General features: G+C 43.8%; 1 protein-coding gene across 4 annotated transcripts in view; it reads right to left on the bottom strand.

The window, feature by feature from the left end:
* The window catches only part of KLHL13 (kelch like family member 13), a 199812-nt gene that overhangs the window by 78861 nt on the left and 98241 nt on the right, over positions 1–22710 (bottom strand). The window contains exons 1-2 of one of the 4 annotated variants that reach the window (XM_007091736.3): positions 4415–4643; positions 2616–2681 (exon numbers count right to left, since the gene is read on the bottom strand). The exons of the other annotated variants lie outside the window; for them this stretch is intronic. Of the exons in view, the coding sequence (XP_007091798.2) occupies positions 2616–2681; positions 4415–4455 (107 nt within the window). The 5' untranslated portion in view covers positions 4456–4643. Of the gene's footprint in view, positions 1–2615; positions 2682–4414; positions 4644–22710 lie in introns of those variants that run through there. 4 annotated transcript variants of the gene reach the window in all.

A 22710-nucleotide genomic window follows, 5' to 3' on the forward strand; every position in this document is an offset into this window, starting at 1 on the left:
CTCTCTCTCTGCCCCTTCTCCACTCATGCTCTGTCTCTCTCTCTCTGTCTCAAAAATAAATAAATATTAAAAAATATTTTAAACAAAAAACATACCTCATCTTCTAGGTTGACCCTAGATTTAAGCTAGATGCAATTTACTTTTATTTCTTTTATTTTTTAAAGTTTTTTTTTTAATTTTTTTTTTTAACGTTTATTTATTTTTGAGACAGAGAGAGACAGAACATGAACGGGGGAGGGGCAGAGAGAGAGGGAGACACAGAATCCGAAGCAGGCTCCAGGCTCTGAGCCATCAGCCCAGAGCCCGACGCGGGGCTCGAACTCACAAACCGCGAGATCGTGACCTGAGCTGAAGTCGGACGCTTAACTGACTGCGCCACCCAGGCGCCCCTAAAGTTTATTTATTTACGTAATCTCTACACCCAACGTGGGGCTTGAACTCACGACCCCGAGATCAAGAGTCGCACGCTCTTCATACTGAGCCAGCCAAGCGCCCCCTAACCTAGACGGGGCGTGGGCTTCGTGACTGCCTTTCTAAGTCTGTCTGCTCCAGCCAGTAAATTCAGAACCACTCCATGTCTTCAAAATAAAATACATGCTTCATTTTTAGTTTTTTGTTTACTTATTTCTGACCGAGAGAGAGAGAACATGTGGGGGGGGGAGAGGGGCAGAGAGAGAAGGAGACAGAAGATCCAAAGCGGGCTCTGCGCTGAGAGCGGAGAGCCTGACGTGGGGCTGTAACTCACAAGCTGTGAGTTCATGACCTAAACCGACTGAGCCAGCCAGGCGCCCCTCAAATACAGGTTTTAAACAACCAGTTACTTCTCGTGGGATTCTGAAGCTACAGAACATTTGAGTGAAATACTATCTTCCAATTAGCTAGCATTTACTTATTCATTCCTTATTCAGCTGGATCTAAGTCACAGACATCGTTGAGCCTTTTTATGAGTCTTCTATCACCAGGTCTGGACGTGTTATGGAAATTCCTCTGATGTTGTTCGGTCAGTAAATGAAAATATTTCTGTTTGGGAATTGCCAAAGTTAATCATTTTTCGAGATTCAGATCTGCAAAGCACAGAAACCTATACCCCAAAAAGGGCAAAGAGGCAGCAAGACCGAGCTTAATCGGACCCTCCCAACAGGGAACAAGCCCTAGCAAATTAATTAGGACCATGTTTCCACATTTGCTGACTACACTGCATTTGTTTTCACCGAGGCCTCCTTCCTCTATTAGCCATTACCGACGGTGCAAGATTGACTCCTTGAACTTCACAAATACCAAAATCAATCAACTCACTATGCCGAGCCCAAAGCCTATAAATTAGAGGTGCCTGCTGAATTAGTTCAATCACCAGTAAGTACTAAGAACTTACGACTTTGCTGGATGTTACAAGTATACAAAAGAACTCATGTTCTCCGGCCACGATCTAATCAGGCAGTCTGCACAGTCACTGGGCTAACTCTTCAAATCTCAAAACTTAATTTTTCACCTTCTGACAGCAACCTTTTTGCCTCCTGACTGTCTTCAAGTCTAAAATGGACACAAATCTTTCAAAAACACCTCCCAGTCAACATAACACACAGGGGCTATTGCGAGAATGCCTCGGGTGGAGACACATACAGACTTTGACACGAAGCATGGATGCTACCAAAGAAAGGTGGCTCTTTTCTTTACACGCCAATACACAGAGCACAGGAAAAGTCCTATACCTTGAAGGCAGGTGTTCTCAAACTTTGGTATGGCCTAACAATTACCTGGGGTGAATACTTTAACTGTAGAAGTCTGGAGGTGGGGCCTAGCACTCTGCATTTTATACAAGTGACCCAGTTGATTTTCCTGCCCAGTCCACCGAACGCGAAGAAACACTGCTTTAGAGTCAAGGTTGCTCACCCCCCCACCGGAGATAGCCCCAGCTATGGCGAGGCTGTTTTCCCTCTGGGTCGCCGGCCTTCCCCAGCATATCAGCGTGGGCTGCTCACCACTGCTTGCCAGTCTGCACCGTCCACGGCCATTATCTTGCCCCTCCCACACTCGAGATCCTTCCAGGTCTGGGTGAGTCTGAAAGCAAGGTCTCCAGCTGGCTGACAGACAGGCACAGAGGCAGACCGACAGACATACGCAGAGTGGGGGCTGTGAAGTCCCAGCAATTAGGAAACAAAGGTAGTCTAAATTACACAGACTGTCCAATAGCACGTGAAAGTGAAAAATTTGTTTCAAACCTTTTTGATCAGGAAGGATGGAGAAGGACACGGCCGTGGGCACCTGTGCTCTGGTTGTGGTCTCCCACTGACTAGCTTTGTGACTTGCCATAGTGCCCTCCCTGACCTGTAAAATAGGGAAGGGGCCCCTTTGTCCCATTCACGGCAATCTTATGAAAACCAACTGAACTTGTGTTTGGGAAAGCCCATTTGAAAATGCAGAGCACAACAGACGGTGTGTGGTATTTTTGTAACAGGATAATTTATCATTTTTTTCAGCTTCATAAACACATTAACCTAGACATTATTCCAAGTTGCCTTGATGACCGAATGTCTTCTAGTATCTCAGGGTCTTTTTTATACAAATAAATTCTCACTGGCAAAAAGGTAGAGGAAAATGCAGACCCTTGGACATACCCCGAAGTTGATTTTTTGAATATATCCTTGAAATCGGCTTGTTTTAAAGACAATTGCCTCCGTCTCCTGAAAGTGGAGTGCAAAAAAAAAAAAAAAAAAAAAAAAAAAATCTGGTTAATTGTGGCTTTACTGTATTTAGTTCCAATTTTTCAAAGCATGCTCTGCAGAATATATAGTTTAGCTGCAAATTAATAAACCATGTTCATAAATCCTGAACAGTCAATACCACTCAGAACAACTTGTAAATATGTAAATTCACTTAAAAAAAAAAAAAAACTTAACAAGAAAGCCATAAGATTCTATTTGTTTTTAGAAGCCCTCTTAATGTTTCAGAAAGTCTGGAATGAAGACTGACGTTAAATGCAACATCTATTGGCAGCTGATCTGAAAGACTAAACTGGCAAAATCGGGACAGAAGGAAAGGCTTTTCCAGTCAATATATACCCGGCCTTGGAATGCTTTGTCATTTTCCAGTGTTTGAAGCTTAGAGTTCAGTTCTTTGCTGACCCACTGTTTTGCCATAAAAACCTGAGCGCAAATGACACACATTACAAGCTTTCAGGGAACAGATGGTTAATGTTCTTCTAGGTGCGTTTACTACCAATTTTCTTATTGTCATACTGCTCATAATTAATAAAAACATAGAAACAGAGGCACCGGTCTCCTTAACCGGAAGATTTGGGTTTTGTGAACTCTCCCGTATCTCACTCCTCCGGGCTAATATAAAAGACAACGATGAACAGACGAGACTTCTGGTACTGCCCGAGGAACGCAGCTCTCAAAATAGAGACCTACTACGGAGCACTGCGGTATGGGCTGACACCAGTCAACTTTCTGAGAAAGTGTAGGAGCAGCTAACGGCAAATTTCATGCATTTAACCTTTATTACGTTTCATGTTGCAATTAGCTTACGGAGAGTCACGACCTCTGCTAAGCACTACCCTTATCTAAGTTTGTCTTCAAAATAAACAGTTCGGGCTCCTTTCTGGGTCATCTCACAAGCACTATTCAAGTCACAACTCAATCAAAGTCAGAGTCTAATAGTACCGTCAGAAAGACCTTGGCAGAGACCTTACCCAAAATGTTATCCTCAAGCTAAGGACTTCTTATGTAAAGGTAGGTAGCAAGTCTTTTATTTATTTTATTTGGAGCCATGAATTCAAAACAGCATCTCTTTAATGGCAATACTATTTCAAAGTCCACTTTTAAAACGCTATACACATAAAAATTATTATTTTGCAATCATAAAAAGCTACAATGGGTTGAATTAATATTTGCCATGTTTTAGCATTAAGCCTCACCACGCAAATAGCAATTACATTATTTTTTACTTACAAATACATTAACGTATCTTTAAATACAGCTTATTTTATATTCCTATTAATATTATTCCTTTCCTTTGTGTATTTAAGAAGAATCTGGTGTGCCACCTTCTGGTAACTGAGGGAAATTATGTATCTCTACACAAGTCACTATTCTTTATTTTAACTTTAAAAAAAAAAAATATATATATATGTATTTCTTAACCTGTAATACATTTAAGCTTCAGATATATATACAAATCTATACCACAGTCTGAAAGAAAATAAAATCTCCTTAGTGACTTTAAAAAAAAAAAAATCAAGCTTTCTCCATGCTTCCTATGATTTTTGCATGGTTACCAATATGTCTCCTGAATTCTACAATACATATAAAATTGATTTTTGTACACCGTTTCACAGCCACGTATGAAAACAACAGGCTTGCTATTGTAATGAATAAGTAACAGCAGTAAATAAAGGAAAAGAAAGGTCTCTTACCAATAAGCCCATTTTTCTCTTAAGGTTTGAACTCTCATCATTTGTCATGTTCTTGTGGATCCCTCTCTCATCAAATTCTCTGGAGTTTTAAAGTTGAGAGCTGGGAGGCACGGCTAGGCTCTGCTACACAGTAGCGCACCCCAGTGTATCTGCCTGGTATAACACTTCAGTTGCAGCTCCCAAAGGCAGAAACAGCCTTTTTATATATTCAAAAACCTATGCACTGAACACCTTCCATTGGTAGGAAATTGTAGCCGGCGTGGCTGAACTATTTTTATTTCTTATCTTAAGGACGGATCAGATTCGGGGATCAGAACCACAGGAACCTCGAGCTTAGTTCCAGTTAATTGAACGGGAACAAAGTGCCGGGCTTTAGAGCAGAGGTGGGATGAGACAAATACCAACACCGGGAGATCTGACGTAGGAGAAAACACGTTTGCCTGAAAGTAACCTTCTTTTTTCAAGGGTCGCTGCCCTGTTCTTTGTCATGTTACCTTAAATCTTCGTTCTCTGTAACCCTTCCCTCTCCCGTGCCTCTAGTAGCCAGGCATGAAGTCCTAGCCTTTCTTCTTTGTCGATTTCACAGGTGTCTAGTCCCCAGTGTTTGTTTTTGTTCTTGTTTATGTTTTTTTAGCAAATGAGCTACTTCCAAAAATACACACAACTGATCTCTCTGCATCACCCATGTTCGATCTGTCAATCACATTGCTTCTAGGTGACTCTCTTCAAAGACGGCTCTACGTGATGTAAATTAAACGTTCGACACACGGTTTAGTCAACAAATATTTGTTAAGGATTTGCTACATATGTGGTGGGTACTCCGCTAGGTGATATGGATATAAAGGTGAACAGGGAACAATCCCCTGCTCTCAGGGAGCTCTTGGTTGAGTGAGGGAAACAGACATGCAGTCTGACAGCACAAAATACGGCATAAAAGCTTTAGTCGTACATGCCTACGATTCGACAGAGGAACAATAAAAATCAGGCTGCGACTGGGGTCGAAGGATGAGGTATTATTCCCCAGGTAGACTCCAGAAGACACAGTCTGTACAGACACACAGAGATTTAAAGGAGTACAACATGTTGGAAGGGTCAAGAAAGTCTTCAATATTACTGGAGGGTGTTTAGGTACACAGTGTTGAGGGGAGTAGATTTTAACATATAAGGAAATCACATGTGAGTGAAGTGGTGTGGATTTCATCCTATGGGCAATGAGAAGCCAGTTGTTGAATGCGTGGATCACTCAAGGAATTAATCAAGCAACGATGCTCAGCACTAAGAACTCATTACGGGGGCGTCTGAGTGGCTCACTTGGTTGAGCGTCCGACTTCGGCTCAGGTCATGATCTCACGGTTGGCGGGTTTGAGCCCCGTGTCGGGCTCTGTGCTGACAGCTCGGAGCCTGGAGCCTGCTTCAGATTTCGTGTCTCCCTCTCTCTGCCCCTCCCCCACTCACACTCTGTCTCTCAAAAATGAATAAATGTTAAAAAAAATTTTTTTTAATTAAAAAAAAGGACTCATTATGAGCTGGCCAACCCACTCCTGAACTCCACCAACTGCCCGTTCTGTCTCATAGGCTTGTTTTGTTCTGTCTCCCTTTGCTTCAGAGGCCCCCCTACGTGAAATCTCTTCCCCTCTCCACTTTTCTGAACTCAACTCATCCTTCTAGATCCAGCTCAAATTCCATTCTTTTCTGTGATGTCTCCCATGGTAATTTGAGTCTCCAGTTTTGAAATGTTCCTCCATTACACGGACCATGCATTCCTCCTAAAGTTTAGCGCACAATGTTCGAAAACCCTCTTCGACTCTTTGCCTATAAAGCCAAACAAGATGGCGCGGAGAGGACACTAAGGCAAGTCAGAGCCTGATGGTAAGTGGCCGAGGAAAGCACACCTCCCCATTCTGCACAGTACACACTCCTCTCAATAACTTCCTTTACTACTCTCAAGCCTGAGAGGAAAGGGCATGAAATGTGCACAGAACTTCATCTGCACTGGGCAGCGACTCGGCATTACTAGGTAACACTGTTGGTTGTACGCATCACAACTCCCGCCGGAAAATTCCAGAGAACTGGTGAGAAAGGGATACCAACAGAATAGCTTAATTATAGAGCTGTGATCTTTGGTGGGGGGGGGGGGGGAAGAGCTGTGAGGGAGGCTTGGGGGGGGGGCATGCTTGTGTTTTACTACTTGTGGTAAACCGAGATAATTCACCTGAAGGTCCACACAATAAAACAGAATTCACGAAGACCACAGAAAGAGATGGGAGAGATGGGAAAAGCGAGGGCAGGGGATTGGATCTAGAAGGTTTAGCCTCTCATGAAGTTTTATGGGAGAAAATCCAAGTGTAAGAAGGGGGTATGGTTAAAGAAGGGGGTAATAGTATGAGCTGGAAGATTAATCTAGGGCAAGAAGCTTTACCAGAGAAACATGTCCTGGGGTGTAAATATTTAGTGTCCTCTCCCTGTGGAACCACACCCCATTATGCACAGTGTCAAATACTCAGACAAGCTTTCGTTGATGTTGGCATTTAGCCTTCAGCTTGGTCTCATCCTCTTTATGTGTGCATAATCTCTTAGATTTATGCAATGATGCAAAAACCACGGTGCTTTCTTTTATGTAGACAATAAAAAAATTCTTTTCATCTTATTCAACCATTTTATGTTAAAGAGGGTTAAGAGGACTCTGCCAATAATTTCAAAAAGCAGTTAATACTTAAAAATATTCTTTCAATGACCTAAAAATGTCCCAGATAAAAGCTGTCTGCACCTTCTTTCTTGTTTATTGAGTGCAAACACTGACCACTTTCCTTTCCATTAACTTATAAGGAAAAAATTCAAATACAGGGGGAAAAAACCAGAGAATGTGATTTTGGATAGGTGCCACACTTTTCTCAAGAATTCTCCACAACGGGGCAGTACTTAGGGGACATAAAAATGATTTAATCCACTAGGTCCTCGGAAGAATGCTTTTAAACCATGTATCAATGGTACCATAGACTTGAAAACAAAGAGAAAACAAACCAGACCGTTTCCTCATTTAATTTTGTGGAAAACAGAACAATTGCCAGAGTATGTCCCTCAAGCCTGGCAGAAAAAAGGCAATAATCGTTTTTCTATTATAGTTTAAACTAGAATAGGTTTTTTTTTTTTTTTCCCAACTTCAAAGGCATGTTCACGTGCGCTAGTTCACGTAGAAGAGGGGAACGGAGGGGAATCACCACGTCCTGCTAGGACACAGCAAGTCTCTTATGTTATTAGTGATTTTGATGACAGGGTCTGTATTCATCTAGTATAAACAATTCACTTACGTTCCATTTAAAATAGCATCATCGTGTGATCTCATCCATAGCTGTTAAGATGGCTCAGAGCAGGAGGCCTGAGTGGCTTACCGAGTTTTCTGTCGTGCAGAAAGGTCCTCGGGCGACAGACTTGGAAAACCAGTGATCGAAAGAAGGGTCGGTCAGGGGTACTCATGTTGGGAGTAACTACTCATACTCCTCCAGCCCGGAAGGTCACATTTCAGGTGAATGACCAGTGGCACAGGTGGGGTCAAAAGGGAAGAAGAGCCTTTTCCTGGGTACTAATAACTCCACCTTACTGTCACAGGATTAGGAAGAAAAGAAAAGTAGAAGGCCCGTTTCGTAACTTCCCATTTCCACTTGAATGAATCATAACCTTTTTATACAGCCTTAAAATGTAAGGAAATGCAGGCTGTCCCACTGTATGGTACCACAAAGGACGACGGAGGGTAGTTCAGGAGTAATTCAAACTACCTAACAGATCGTAAATCATTCAAGGTTGACTGTGAAATATACCCACTCGTATTTTACTGGCCCGAGTCTTAAATCCCTTACCATCGCGGACTTACTGTGAGAATCTAACATGGGCGAAGATATACGTGACAGACCACTGGGAAGAAGGAAATGTGGTCACGTTGGTGCAGAAACAGGGAACTAAGCTGACTGACGCCCCATAGGCAGAAGGGCCGACACAGGGAGTTAATGAGGAAGTAAGCATATTCCTGCGCTTTTCGACCCAGCCTTCCCATCCAGATACCCCGTCAAGTATTTTACTTGTCTTAAATGTCGGGTGGTAGCCTTAGCTAGCAGGATTCCAAATAAAAAAAAATTTACTGGACCTTTTAAGAGTCTCATTTTTCCTTTTCCCCTGGACTCTGAGGTAGGCAAGGCAGGTGTTAATATTCCCATTTTCGTGAAGAAACAGAGTTATTACATGACGACTCAAGTGACACGGCTGCTGAGAGAACTGGGAAACAAGAATCCAGGTCCCCTGACACCTAATTTGGTGTCCGTTCGTTTCCTCTGTATTGTATGAATATTTATTTTAGGGAACCCCCCCTCCCACACACACAGATATGACTCCTAAACACCGCCACGGAGTTCCTTTATGAGGAAGGAAGGAAGAGGCCGGAGGAAAAGAGGAACGGGTCATGGGAGATACAGGACGATCTCGGATTCTGGTTGCAGAATCGTCAGCCTATACCTATGCCAGAAATACCTTCCCAGTGGCAATTCTCAGAGCTCCCTTTTTATCACTCGATTAACACTTCTTGGCACTTGGAATGCCACTCCACTTGGAATGCCCTGCTCTCCTTGTCTACCAAGCGAATTTCTAGTCATACTCAAGTGTTCGAGCTTATCTCCTTCCATGAACAACAACCCCCCCCCCATCCCTTAGCAGACCCCATTGCTAGGTTTTCTAACCCCCCACGACACCTTGAATATTATAGGTCCTGTCACTTTGGATTGTAACTGTTTCTATGAACTCTAAACTAGACTGGATACTCCTGAGGGCTGCGTGTGGGTCCTCCTTATGTTTTTATTTCCCCCTCCCAGTGCCTGTCACACAGTAGTCCAGTTAGTTGTAGGAGGCAACTGGGGTGAAATCAAGTTGGCGGAGGTAAGCTCTCTCTTCCAAGACTAAGTGGTTTTCGGGTGATAATGAAATGAGAAATCGTCAAAGGGCCTCATCCTTCCTGAACGAAGATGTGAAGCGTGAGAAATAAATGAAAGACCACCACTGCAAACACTCTACCTAAATACCTAAATGACTCTTGGTGTCCGTGTGATCGACCCTGTGTGTGCCTAGCATGGTGCCCGCAACAGTAGGTATAGAACAACTTTATGATGGACGGAGGGAGGGGTGAATGGCTCGGTAAGCGACTCCTGACCTAAACTGAGCAAAGGAAACGCGTAGCTACAATAAGGAAGGGAGTCGCCAATCATCGTTTGTCAAGGTCAAGACAGGACTGGTAAAACTAAAAACCGAAGAAATGCACTTCATTGGTTTATCACCTAGGCCAGAACACTGAAATACGAAACAGCATCTCCTAAAACCAAGAATTTCCACAGACTACTCATTGAAAAGGATAAAAACCATATTCTTTGGCTTATGAGGTCTTCTTAAATTATCGTAACCAGTGCTGATGAAAAGGGGAGCCACGAAGTCCAATTTTGACAATAACTGCTCCACTAGACTGAGCAAAGAAATAAAACAGTGAATTCAACCAAGCAAGTCACTTCACATCACCACAACCTAGTAGCTCAAATGACACGGTGAGCAGTCAAGAGTAAAATACACACATTAAGCACAGGAGGGCCCAACGCTAACAAGCTCCTGTAACTTTCAAAATAGAGGGAAAAAAAAAAATACATGTTTGATTAAAGACCTGTGACTCGTCTGTTCCACTATGAGAATTACAATTTAGGCTGAAGGAAATGTCTCCAATCCCTTTGTCACACCCATTTACGCAAACCGGCAGGGTAGAAATACCAAGGATATCAACATAATGAGTGATACAAAGAATCAAAGACAATGGAGTTCCCCACAGGGAAGAGCTTATTCACAACAAACTTTAGCATTTTCTTAGGGTTAGGTAGAGGGGGTGGAGGCTCCAGCAGCTGTGAGGGCTCACTGGTACAGATCATTAACCACGATCTTGGGGCGTGTTCCGGGGTACAAAGGCTGGAGGTTTTTATTTAAATAAAAGTAACGTGGTGTCATAAAAGGGAGCCGTGTTTTGCTAACACTGCACTTGAATTTTGCTACTGGGACACAGAAACGCAGTGTATAAGTCCCTACGGGCTAGTTTGGAAATACAAGAGTCATAAAAGTCTCTAGGATCCTGAATCCTAAAGGAAAGATTGGCACAGAAGTCACACAGAACAGACAGACAGGCGGGGATTCCGACACTAACAGAGGAAATAGTCCCAGAACAATGAAGAAAAGGGTAGCAAAAGGTAGGATTCTGTATTAACCACTCACACAAGAGCCAAGAGTGAACTTGACACCCCACCATTCCTAATCTAAAATTAGAATTAATTATGCCTTCCATATTGCTTTGACTATCTCAATCCTCATTCAAAAACCTATGACTCTTTATTTGTGTGGATATATTTGTAGACTCCACTTGCAGGGTCCCACAACCCCAGCTCCACCTGACTTATTTAATCTCATTTCCCATTACGAGCTGTCCCAGATTTGCACACAACTGGAAAACACAAAATCCCTTTCACCAGGAACTGCCACAGTAGCATTCATTTAATGCAGCTTATAGCCTCTTTCTTTTAAATTTTTTTTTTAAAAATTAATTTATTTGGGGTGCCTGGGTGGCTCAGTCGATTGGGTGTCCGACTTCGGCTCAGGTTATGATCTTGAGGTTCGGGAGTTCGAGCCCCCCATCGGGCTCTCTGTTGACAGCTTAGAGACTGCAGCCTGCTTTGGATTGTTTGTCTCCCTCTCTTTCTGCCTCTCTCTCTCTCTCAAAAATAAATATTAAAAAGTTTTAAATTAGTTAATTTATTTTGAGAGAGGCAGAGAGAGTGTGAGCAGGAGGAGGGTATAGAGAGGGGGAGGATCCCAAGCAGGCTCCGCACTGTCAGCTCAGAGCCTGGCGCGGGCCTCAAACTCAGGAACCCATGAGGTCATGATCTGAGCTGAAACCCAGAGTCGGACGCTTAACCGACCGAGCCACCCAGGTGTCCCTGCAGCTTAAAGTTTCTGTGCATTCAAGAAAGGAAGGTACCAAAAATAGACAGAGTAAGGATCAGAGCAGAAAGGGAAATTCGCAAAGGCTTTCCCTGTCCTCAAATATCTTCTCCTATAGTGCCAACTCTCTCTCCAACAAACTTTCTCTCCAAGGTTTGCACCTGCGCTTTCTCTCTCTCCCTCTCTTCCCCCGTCCCCCTCTCTCTCATTGTTTGCTATGTACTACTGCCAGAAATTCCATCAAGTATGGGTTCATTTGAGCTAAAAAGAATCCTGTGAAAATTACAATAAGTAGAGCTGCCAGGATAAGGCGACTGTCAGTTAGTCTCACATTGGTGCAAATGAGTTCAGTCAAGTTCCTTCAAATAGCAAAGAGCTGCTGCCCTCAGGGAACCGGGAAGGCTGGTGGTGAGAGAGCCTTCTGGAGTCCTTGCAAACTTGGGTGGGGTACTATATGAAGGCAGCTGGCGGGGGGGGGGGGGGGGGGGGGGGATAGAGCAACTGTATCCAGAGACAGAGAAAGAGAAACCGAGATCTAGAAAAGGGTACAGAGAAGGTTGTAGAAGAATAACAAAGCTCCATTTCCTCTACTACTCTATGCCTTCCAGCCCAGAACCTGTCACGCCTGTCCCGAACCCCTGCTCCCAGGCCCTGGAGCTCAGGCTAGTACTCCAGGGGATAGATGGGCTATTTAAGAAACTTAAAATGCAGTATTTGGGGCGTGGTCAGAAATTTCCCCATCCTGCAAACAAATAACTTGTAAATAAACCTTCAGGACACACACCGTTGTTAGAGCGGAAGGACCTGCACGCACACCCTAATTAGGCTGGTCTCTTCTCTCTTTTGGAGAGGCTAGATGTTTGGATTTTTTTTTTTTTTTAATTCTGTTATCATCTATTCAACTCACAAAACACTCCCCTGGCCTAAATTACGGCCGCTGCTCTATTCATGCCAAGTTCTGCCTGTTCCTTTTTTCTTTTCTTTTCGAAGATTTTATTTTTAAGTAATCTCTACACCCAACGTGGGGCTCAAACCCACAAACCTGAGATCAAAAGCCACATGCTCCACCGACTGAGCCGGCCAGGTGCCCCAAGTGCTGCCCGTTCTTAAGTTCCAAATCAAGCTCTACCCTTTGAAGCCTGATTGGATTTGTCTAACACTCATCAAATGCCCTTTTCTGAACTCTTGCAGCCCTTAACGCACACTGTTACTATTTAGCCTTATGTGCGCTCACCTCGACTTGCAAAATGAACCTTGTAAGCTAACTTTCTACAGGCAGAGGCCATTCATTCGCCCACCCAAGCCATCAATAAGCACCTACTCTGTAACAGGTGTTGTGTTTCGGCTGGAAGTTCAAAGCTGCGTAAGCCCAGTTCCCCACCCCTCAAGGTGCTCACAGCCCCGGGAATATCAAGGCCAGTCACGGTGCTGTGTGAGATGCACTGTGGGGGAAGTGTGCTCAAGGTCATACGAATGCACACGGAGAGCCTTAGCTGGGTGAGGGAAAGGCTGGGAAGCAGGGGACGTATCACGGAGGTGACATCAGAGCTGAGTGTGAAGTCTAAGCAAGAAGGTGTCAGGCAGTCAAGTGAGACAGAGGGGAGGGCTGGAAGAGGGGGAAACCAAACTCGTTTAAGGGCGACTGCAAACAATTGTGCCAACGTAATCTTTTTTTTTTTTTAATTTTTTTTTTTAACGTTTCGTTTTGAGACACAGAGAGACAGAGCGTGAACAGGGGAGGGGCAGAGAGAGAGGGAGGCACAGAATCTGAAACAGGCTCCAGGCTCCGAGCTGTCAGCACAGAGCCCGACGCGGGGCTCGAACTCACGGACCGCAAGATCGTGACCTGAGCCGAAGTCGGCCGCTTAACCGACTGAGCCACCCAGGCGCCCCTGTGCCAACGTAATCTTAAACTAAAGCAGTAATGGCGGAGGGGGAGGCGGGATTCAGAAAGGTTTTTAGCATATGGAATGGACAGGACTTAATGACTGGAGATTGTGAGAATCGCTAATGTTTGTGGATCACTTAACATGTGCCCAGTGGTGTCACAAATGCTTTACCCATTTATTCATTTAACTTACTTAATCTTTCCTATGGCCTTATCATGTAGGTACTATTCATACCTCCATTTTACAGAAGAGGAAACGAAGGCACAGAAAAGTCCAGTGACATGACTAAAGTTATATAATGAGTAAATATTAGAACTGGAGGGGTGCTTGGGAGGCTCAGTCGGTTGAGCATCTGATTCTTGGTTTCAGCTCAGGTCATGATCCCAGGGTCATGGGATTGAGCCCAACATCAGGCTCCTCGCTGACCATGGAGCCTGTGTGCAATTCTCTCTGTCTCTCTTTCAAGTAAATTTTTAAAAATATTGGAACCGGGATTTGTCCGCAGGCAGTCTAGCTCGAGTCCACTGCTTAAACCCTCTACTCTATCTTTATTTTTTTTAATGTTTATTTAGTTTTTGAGAGAGAAAGAGAGTGGGAGCGAGGGAGGGCAGAGAGGGAGGGAGACACAGAACCTGAAGCGGGCCCCGGGCTCCGAGCTGTCGGCACAGAGCCCGACGCAGGGCTCGAACCCATGGACCGCGAGATCGTGACCTGAGCCGAAGTCAGAAGCTTAACCTACTGAGCCACCCAGGCACCCTTACTCTGTTAGCTTTAAACGTGAGATTGCTGGGGAGAGGGGAGCCCAGCAGGGCTGCAAAGTTAATGAGAGAGAAAAGGAGAGGCAAACAGGGCCACAGTAGATGAAACTCGAATACCGAATACACTGTCTGTTGCATTTATTAATTACTTCTGTTCCTTGGTCCTAATGTCAAAAGCAAATTTCTCGGTTCCTAGTCTCCATATATATTCTAGCATTTTCTTCAGTGGTACTGGTAACCTGAAAGGTACCTGGTCTTGATCTAAGTCTGTTCGTTCTCAGTTTTGGCACCTGGCACATTCAGCTTCTCCCTAGAATTATTTAGCAATGTGGCTTATCTACTTTATTAGGTAGAAGGCATCCACAGCAAAAAAAAAAAAAAAAAAAAAAAAAAAAAAAAGATGTCTTATTCACCTTTGATGAACAGCAGCCAGGACTCAGTATACATTTAATAAAATTTAATTGGCTTGGACATAGGATAACATTTCTTTTTTTTTTTTTTTAATTTTTTTTTTTAACGTTTATTTATTTTTGGGACAGAGAGAGACAGAGCATGAATGGGGGAGGGGCAGAGAGAGAGGGAGACACAGAATCAGAAGCAGGCTCCAGGCTCTGAGCCGTCAGCCCAGAGCCCGACACGGGGCTCGAACTCACGGACTGCGAGATCGTGACCTGAGCTGAAGTCAGATGCTTAACCGACTGAGCCACCCAGGCGCCCCGGATAACATTTCTTAAAGTTTCCAATTCTTCAGACATTTGTGAATGACCTTCACCTGTCATATCCCAGTGATCCCTTTATTATTTATTTGGTCTTTAAATCAGCCCTTTCACATTTACATTTGTTTTAAAAGAAAAACCTTCTACTTATTGCAAATGGAAAACTGCTATAACTTACAATAATGAGAAGGCAGCCATAAAAATAGATGCACAACTCCTAAAACAAGAGATGCTTCCACACACCTTAACACATCACCCGATTCCGCGCCCCCCCCCCCCCACAGTGCCACACTTCGCCACACTATGGGGTCGGTTTTTCTTTTTAATCGAAGTGAAGTACATAACATAAAATTAATAGTTCTTTTTTTTTTTTTAAAGTAGCTCTGTGGGGGCGCCTGGGTAGTTCAGTTGGTTGAGCGTCTGACTTCAGCCCAGGTCACGACTTCACGGTTCCTGAGTTCGAGCCCCGTGTCGGGCTCTGTGCTGACAGCTCAGAGCCTGGAGCCCGCTTCGGATTCTGTGTCTCCCTCTCTCTCTGCTCCTCCCCTGCTTGCAGTCTGTCTCTCTCAAAAATAAATAAGCATTAAAAAAAATTAAAAAAATAAAAAAAAGTAAAAGCTCTGTGCCCAACATGGGGCTTGAACTCACGATCTTGAGATCAAGAGTCGCATGTTCTACCAACTGAGCCGGCCCGGCACCCCTAACGTGAACAAAAACCCATATCCCTTAAGCAGTTGCTGCTTGTTCTCCTCTCGCCACAGCCACTGGCAACTACCCCATACACTCTGTCGCTATGGACTCATCTGTTTTGATATATCACCTAAATGGAGCCATGCACTGTGAGCCTTTGTGCCACGCTTCTTTCACGGAGCGTAATGTTTCGGAGGTTTACCCACGATGTATGATGCGCCAGTACGTCATTCCTGCTTTTGGCTAAATATTCCATTGTAGGCATATGTGCCACCTTTTGTTTACTCATTCGGCCACTGATGGACATTTGAGCTGTTTCCATCCACCTTTTGGCTCTTGGGCTGCTGTGACGGGCACGTACATGTATTTCTCCCACTGCCTGTTTTTTCCATTGTTTCAGGTATATACTTAGAAGTGGACTTTCTGGGACATATAACTCTATTTTAGCCACCTCAAAAGGTTTTGTGCGGCACTCTGCGGGTTTCAAAACAACGCGTGAGATTGAAAGGTTTCACGTCAGAAGGCGTGTCTCCAAATACATGACATGTAATTAAAGAAGCTCATTCTTACATGTTTTACTAAAATACAAATTTCAAATAATTTCGTCCTGTTTGTGTGATAGTTGTTTTCTTTGCAGTCGGGTCCTTTACGTCAGTAGCAGAAGGATCGGGGAAATTGTTAAGTCAGGTCTTCATACCTGAAGATACGTGACCGATTTCACCCAAATCATGCCCGAGTATTAGCATTTCCATCACAGTTTGGAACCTTTGCATTTTCAAAATTCCATTTTACCCGCTGATCCATGTTAGTTCAACAACAAAATAAGAAAAAAAACCCTACAACACAGATCTGATTTGAATTCGCAATTCCATATACTATAAATACTTGATATTTAAAAATTAGCATTTTCTGGGGCACCTGGGTGGCTCAGTCGGCTAAGCGTCTGACTCTTGATTTCAGCTTAGGTCATAATCTCACAGTTTTGTGGGTTCAAGCCCCACACGGGGCTCTGCGCTGACAGAGGAGAGCCTGCTTGGGATTCTCTCTCTCTCTCTCTCTCTCTCTCTCTCTCTCTCTCTCTCTCTCTCTCCCTTTCTCTCTGCCCCTCCTCCACTCATTCTCTCTCTCTCTCAAAACTAAATCAATAAGCACTTTTTAAAAATTGGCATTTTCTGGATGTGCAGTTTTGCCGCATCCCTAAAAAGACTGTAGCCATGCCTTCTTGGGCATGCCTGAGCACTGCAGTAGTAACTCCGTTGGTCCGGATAAGTAACCTGCTCGAGTCATGACCCACAAAAGCATGCCCACCATACTGCAAAAGACACTGCTCTGCTAGGACCTACTTCTTAAGGCTGCACATGCTGTGCTCACGTCTTCTTTGTGCCAAACAAACAGGAAGTTTCTATCGTGTCTGCCAACTGCCAAAGAAAGAGTGCACAGCTCATCACAAAGAATTCAATGAATTCAAAACCAAAGAAGGGGTTTCTAATGGCTCTGAAGATGCAGACCTCGGGGCGCTTGGGTGGCTCAGTCAGTTGAGCGGCCGACTTTGGCTCAGGTCATGATCTCACGGTCCGTGAATTCGAGCCCCGCGTCGGGCTCTGTGCTGACAGCTCGGAGCCTGGAGCCTGTTTCCGGTTCTGTGTCTCCCTCTCTCTGCCCCTCCCCCGTTCATGCTCTGTCTCTCTGTGTCTCAAAAATAAATAAACATTAAAAAAAAAAAAAAGATGTAGACCTCTTGACCGCCTACGAGGAAGATGAATTCTCTTCGGTGGGCATCTCACAGAACCCAAGCAGTGAAAGACAAGTGCTTTCGGGAGGACTCCCAGCCACATGCACCTTGCAACATCTTCTACGGGGAGATGTACTCATCCTGTGGTTTGACAGAATACTTGGTATTCAAAGAGCACCCACCTTTAATGTAAACAGTATGCCACATTTCTTCCAGAGTCAACCAAGTCATCCCCTAGAACATTCTACGCCCACTGCCAGACACACTATCTACTGACAAACAAGAGAGAATAATTTTTAAACAAATCCTTTCCCTTTTTCAATACAGAGATGATCAGGGAATCTTTCTATCTATTCTTGTTCTGAGGGGGAAGCATTTAACCAATTTTTCAAATGCAGTTATCCAGGGATCTATACAAAAATAGAATCTACCTGAAATGCTGCATAAAAAGTAAAATTTTCTGTCGTGAAGACTTTCACTGCCACTGACTACTCACACATAAATGGCAGGGGTTTCCAATTAAAAAATAAAACAGATGAACAAAAATCTAGCCTCGAGCCAAATATTGAAAATATGAGCCCAACGGGCACCTGGGGGGGCTCAGTCGGTTGAGCGCCCGACTTCGGCTCGGGTCATGATCTCACAGTTCCTGAGTTTGAGCCCCACATTGGGCTCTGTGCTGACAGCTCAGAGCCTGGAGCCTGCTTCAGATTCTGTGTCTCCCTCTCTCTCTGCCCCTCCCTGCTCACATTCTGTCTCTCAAAAATATACATTGAAAAAAAAAAAAAGGAAGAAAAAAGAAAAGATGAGCCCAAGACATATTAAAATAATTTAAGAGTCTCAGAATAAATTTAAAGGCCAAATATGATATTATATGTGAAGTGCCCAGCACAAGGCCTGTTCGTTGGTAACATGGCAATTTATCAAGATTAGGTGGCTCTCCTTGGAACCAAAACACAAATCCTCAGGCCAGAATTAAATCATAATTGTTGGGGCTCCTATAATCCTACTTGGTCCCCAATTTTAGCACTCAGCACATTCTGCCTCATCTAATAATTATATATATTTCTATATGTGTTTTATTAGGTTGTAAGTACTCTTGAAGGCTCCTTAAAGCTTTTAAAACAAGATGGGACCTAAAAATTCCAAACATGGAAGAGAAAACTGCGTAATAAATACAAGTAATAACACCTTACTTTTGTTTGATGCCCTACCAATTACAAAGGACTTTCATGTCCTTAACTTCACTAATTGATGATCTTTTGTTATCTCTGCCTTAACAAGAAAGCTATTGAGATGCAGGAAGGTCACACGATAGCTTGGTAAAGGCAAAGCTGAGATCAGAAACAGAGTTCATTCAGGGCGCTTGGGTGGCTCAGGTCATGATCTCGCGGTTTGTGAGTTCGAGCCCCAACGTTGGGCTCTGTGCTGACAGCTCAGCTGACAGCTGACAGCTCCTTCGGACTCTGTGCCTCCTTGTCTCACTGTCCCTTCTCCACTCTCAGTCTGTTTCTCTCTCTCAAAAATAAGTAAACATTAAAAAAATAAATAAATAAAAGAAACGTTTTATTCAGGCGAATGGGGAGAGAAGGGGAGGAGAAAAGTTAACAGTGAAGGGCGCACATGGAAGGAGAGAAGGAAGGCACAGGTATACAGGTACACAAAGACTCCATGGGAAGAACACTTCAACTTTATGGTATCTTATGATACTTCCCTGAACAATATTTGAAATGTGCTGTCTTACTTTTTTTGACTGCTGGCACGATGGGATCATCTCTTAAGAATCACCTTGCATGTGATACACGGTGGCTCACAGGGACCTTTAACTAGTTGTATCTGCCTAGGCCTCATCAGGAGAGAGAAACCAAACAATAATTCGAACTGGGAGAGTTACACATGAGGAATAATGAACTATGATGGGATTAGAACACCCGAAAATTGGAGTAATGACCAATTGCCTAGTAATGAGTAAAGAAACTTCTAAAAAGTACAGAAATCGTAGTGACCGTATCAGGAGCAACTACTATCTCTAAGGCCGAGATAGAGCACCCAAGGAAGAGATCCCTCCCCCAGGGCTGAAATACAGTGTCTACGTGTCCAAAGGAGAACCGCGCACCCAGGCCGAGATCCAGACCTTGTCTGGAGAGGGCCGAGCTGGGGTTTACTGGAGGGCAGAGAAGATGCTGTGGTGACCATCTTCTGGAATTGGCCGGAAAACCCATCCTGTAGAACTTTCTGAGACTCACCTTTGGGAACATGCCCAAAATGCACCCCTCTGGAAAGTGTCTTTGCCAGAAGCTCTGCTACAAAACTGTCTAAGGGGGCACCAGGAAGAACTCCCGACCGTTGGGTGAAGAAGTTGAGCCCTAAAGAAGATGCCCGAGTTGCAGGAACAGTCTGCCGAGTAAGCACGTGGGAACCGGGAAGCAGAGCCCCGTGCCCCCCCCCCCCCCATATCCCTCACCAGCGCCAGTTAACGCCTAACAGAACTTCCAGGCCAGGTGTAAAGGAAACAAATATTTCAAGGGCTCAGGTTCATGTTCCCAGAGCAGGCAAAAAGCATGAATCTGCAGCTGAAGGGCAATAAGACCAGTAACGGGCACATTGGTTAAGAGAGAAACACTGTTTGTAGGTATGTGAGAGCCAAACTACACACGGCTAGGTACGATGCTTGTTTGACCAAGTCCACGCAATGGACCAATTTGCTGGGATGAGAATTGTGGGAGCTGTGTTGCTTTGATTCTATTACTATTGGACTTCTTACCCAGATAATATATCCTACTAGAATGCCAGAGAAGACAACCTTAAAAGATCATATAGAATAAAGAGATCAAATCACCTTGCAATCCGGAAGCCAGACGAGACAAGGATACGCAACGAATGTGCGGTATGCACGGTAATATACTGTAGTTAAGGAATGACAGTAAAACCTTGGATCGTGAGTATCTTGTTCTGCGAGTGTTCCGCCAGATGAGCAAACATTTCTAATAAGTTTTAAGTTGATAAACGAGCCATGTCTTGTCATATAAGCAGTACGTGATGCTGAGTGTCACATGTTCACAGCTGAGCCAATGGTTCTCTCGCTCGCTCGCTGTGGGATCGTGGGTGATCGTCAATGTAATGTCACATTTCCGAGAAATCCTCAAAAGGAGGCAAAAGCAAGTGCCATTGGGTAGGTTCCTTGTTAAAGGTGCATGAAAAGAAAAAGATTCCATTGAGCCAATAGATAGCACTGATTCCATTAGTGCTAGTGAACATCGGCCTACACGATAACCCTCCTTCCTCTGGTCTCCCTCACACCGGCCACGAAGGTTTTCAAAGGCAATTTTATATTTTCTTTATTACGTTGTATTCTGTTACTGTATTGTAATCATTTTTATGTGGAAATTTTGGGGTTGTGGGATGAATCATCTGAGTTTCCATTATTTCTTATGGGGAAATTCACTTTGATATATATACAAGTGCTTTGGACGACAGGCATGTTTCCGGAACGAATTATGCTCGCAAACCAAGGTTTTACTATTCTCCTCAAGATAACGATTTTACGTGTTAAAGTGGTCTTCGCTGTCAAAGTGCTTTCATGGCTGCTGACTCGTCTTAAACCTGTGAGATGGAAATCGTTAGCCTCATTTGACGGATAGGAACATAAACCACAACTGCGGAAACTCCATCAGTTACCCCGGGTTCACATAAGCTATTTGTGATCACCCTTCCCCAACACAGAAATAAAGTTTGCTTGCGTATTTGTCCAAACAGATGCATTCAAAAGGACCTTTCAGGCTATAATCCATCCCTATCAGAGAATCCCAAACCCATCACTGGGCATCATGGGTGGTTTTCTGCTACAAGCTTCTCTCCTGCTCCAGTCTCCTAAAATTGCTACAAAATGAACTTAGTTTCAATTTACTTTGATTAGAAGTATACTTGAGGAATCTTCCAGCATTCGAAGATGACATTATCACCGGATACGGATGAATATAAAAGAAGTAAAGCTATACTCACTTCAATAGCTTTCAAAGGAACGTCTTTCTCATGCTTTTGGGGTTTGCGGGCCAGTGAAATTTCAAAAACATCTTGGGGTCCTACAAAGGGTCGCCAAATTTATTTTGCAAAGTAAGGATATTTTAAAAGGCCACTATAAATCCATGACCCTTTACCCACAATTTCAAAATGCAGACAACTGGAAATCAAATGACTCTTTTTTTTTTTCTTGCCTGTAATTCATTTGGCAGCAAAATCTGAACTGACCTGAACTCGTCTGGCAGTAAAACCTGACCTGAACGAATGTGAGGCTATCCACAGACTTTTTCTATCTCACTTGGTATAAATATGCTTACATTTCACTGCAGAAATATTACTGAAACTGATTAGGGGATGTCAAGTCAGTCCCTGCTGGGGCTATTATATAATATAGGATACATGCATTTTATTACTTGTATAAAATCCAGAAAGAACCTGAATTCTGAAACATATCTTGCCTTAAGGCTTTCCAGATAATAAGGGTACCCAGGCCCTTATCGCCGTCATTTCATTAAGGAAAGGGCAAAAGGACATTTTAACAATCCAAAAAGGGAAGGGCAATCTTAGACAGAAAGGATGGTTCTTTCTACTCAATAGATTCAGCTATCCGGGAGAAAAACATCAAGTTGTCGTTTTTCTTATTTTATTGCAAACATGTAACAATACCCATAACAAACCAGCTTCCATGTACTAAATGGCATGTGGGAACGACCGCTATTGGAAGACATTCTACTCAGATGGCTCCCTGCTCAAAAGACGGTCTTCAGACTCTTTTCGTAGTCTGGGGTGGAACTGTCATCCTAGGACGGGAACAAGCTCAGGCAGTCAATGACTGCTGTAGCCCATTGATAAATGACATTGACGCAGCACAAACGCTAGTGGTCGTGTGGAATCCATCCAACAAGAGGAGTTTTGACACGTTCCCACCTTAAACTACCTCTAGTGAACAGATCAGGAGGTGCTTGCACCCCTCTGGTCCAGATCCAACTGATTTTTAAAGAACCAAGGCAACTGAATGAACACGTATATGTAAGAATAAATCTCGAAAATCTAAAGATGCCTGACTGCTGGAACTCTGGGCAAGCTAGAAGGAAAAACCACTGGCAGGCCAGCTTGTGGGATGAGTCTCTCATGGCTTTCTCAGATTGCTTATAGTTGAGCACTGCCTATGCCCTGAACAGTCGGACGTATTAACACAACTGAACTTCCCGGACATGCCAAACTCTGTCCCAGTAGATGCTACTGAATCAGGTGTTCCCCAGAACATTTAGTTTCTGTCTTAAACTATAGGACACCTGATTCAGTAGCATCTACTGGGACAGAATTTGACATAGGCTCTTTCTGTCTCTCTCCACCATCTGCATCCACAGACGGGACCATAAATTATTCAGTTCGACAACGTTTAATGAATCTCTACTTTGCATTAGTCACTGCGTTAGATGCAGGAAAGGTATGGCTTGATGGGAACATGTCACTTTCCTCA

Source organism: Panthera tigris, chromosome X, assembly GCF_018350195.1.
Source record: "Panthera tigris isolate Pti1 chromosome X, P.tigris_Pti1_mat1.1, whole genome shotgun sequence".
Classification (NCBI taxonomy): Eukaryota; Metazoa; Chordata; class Mammalia; order Carnivora; family Felidae; genus Panthera; species Panthera tigris.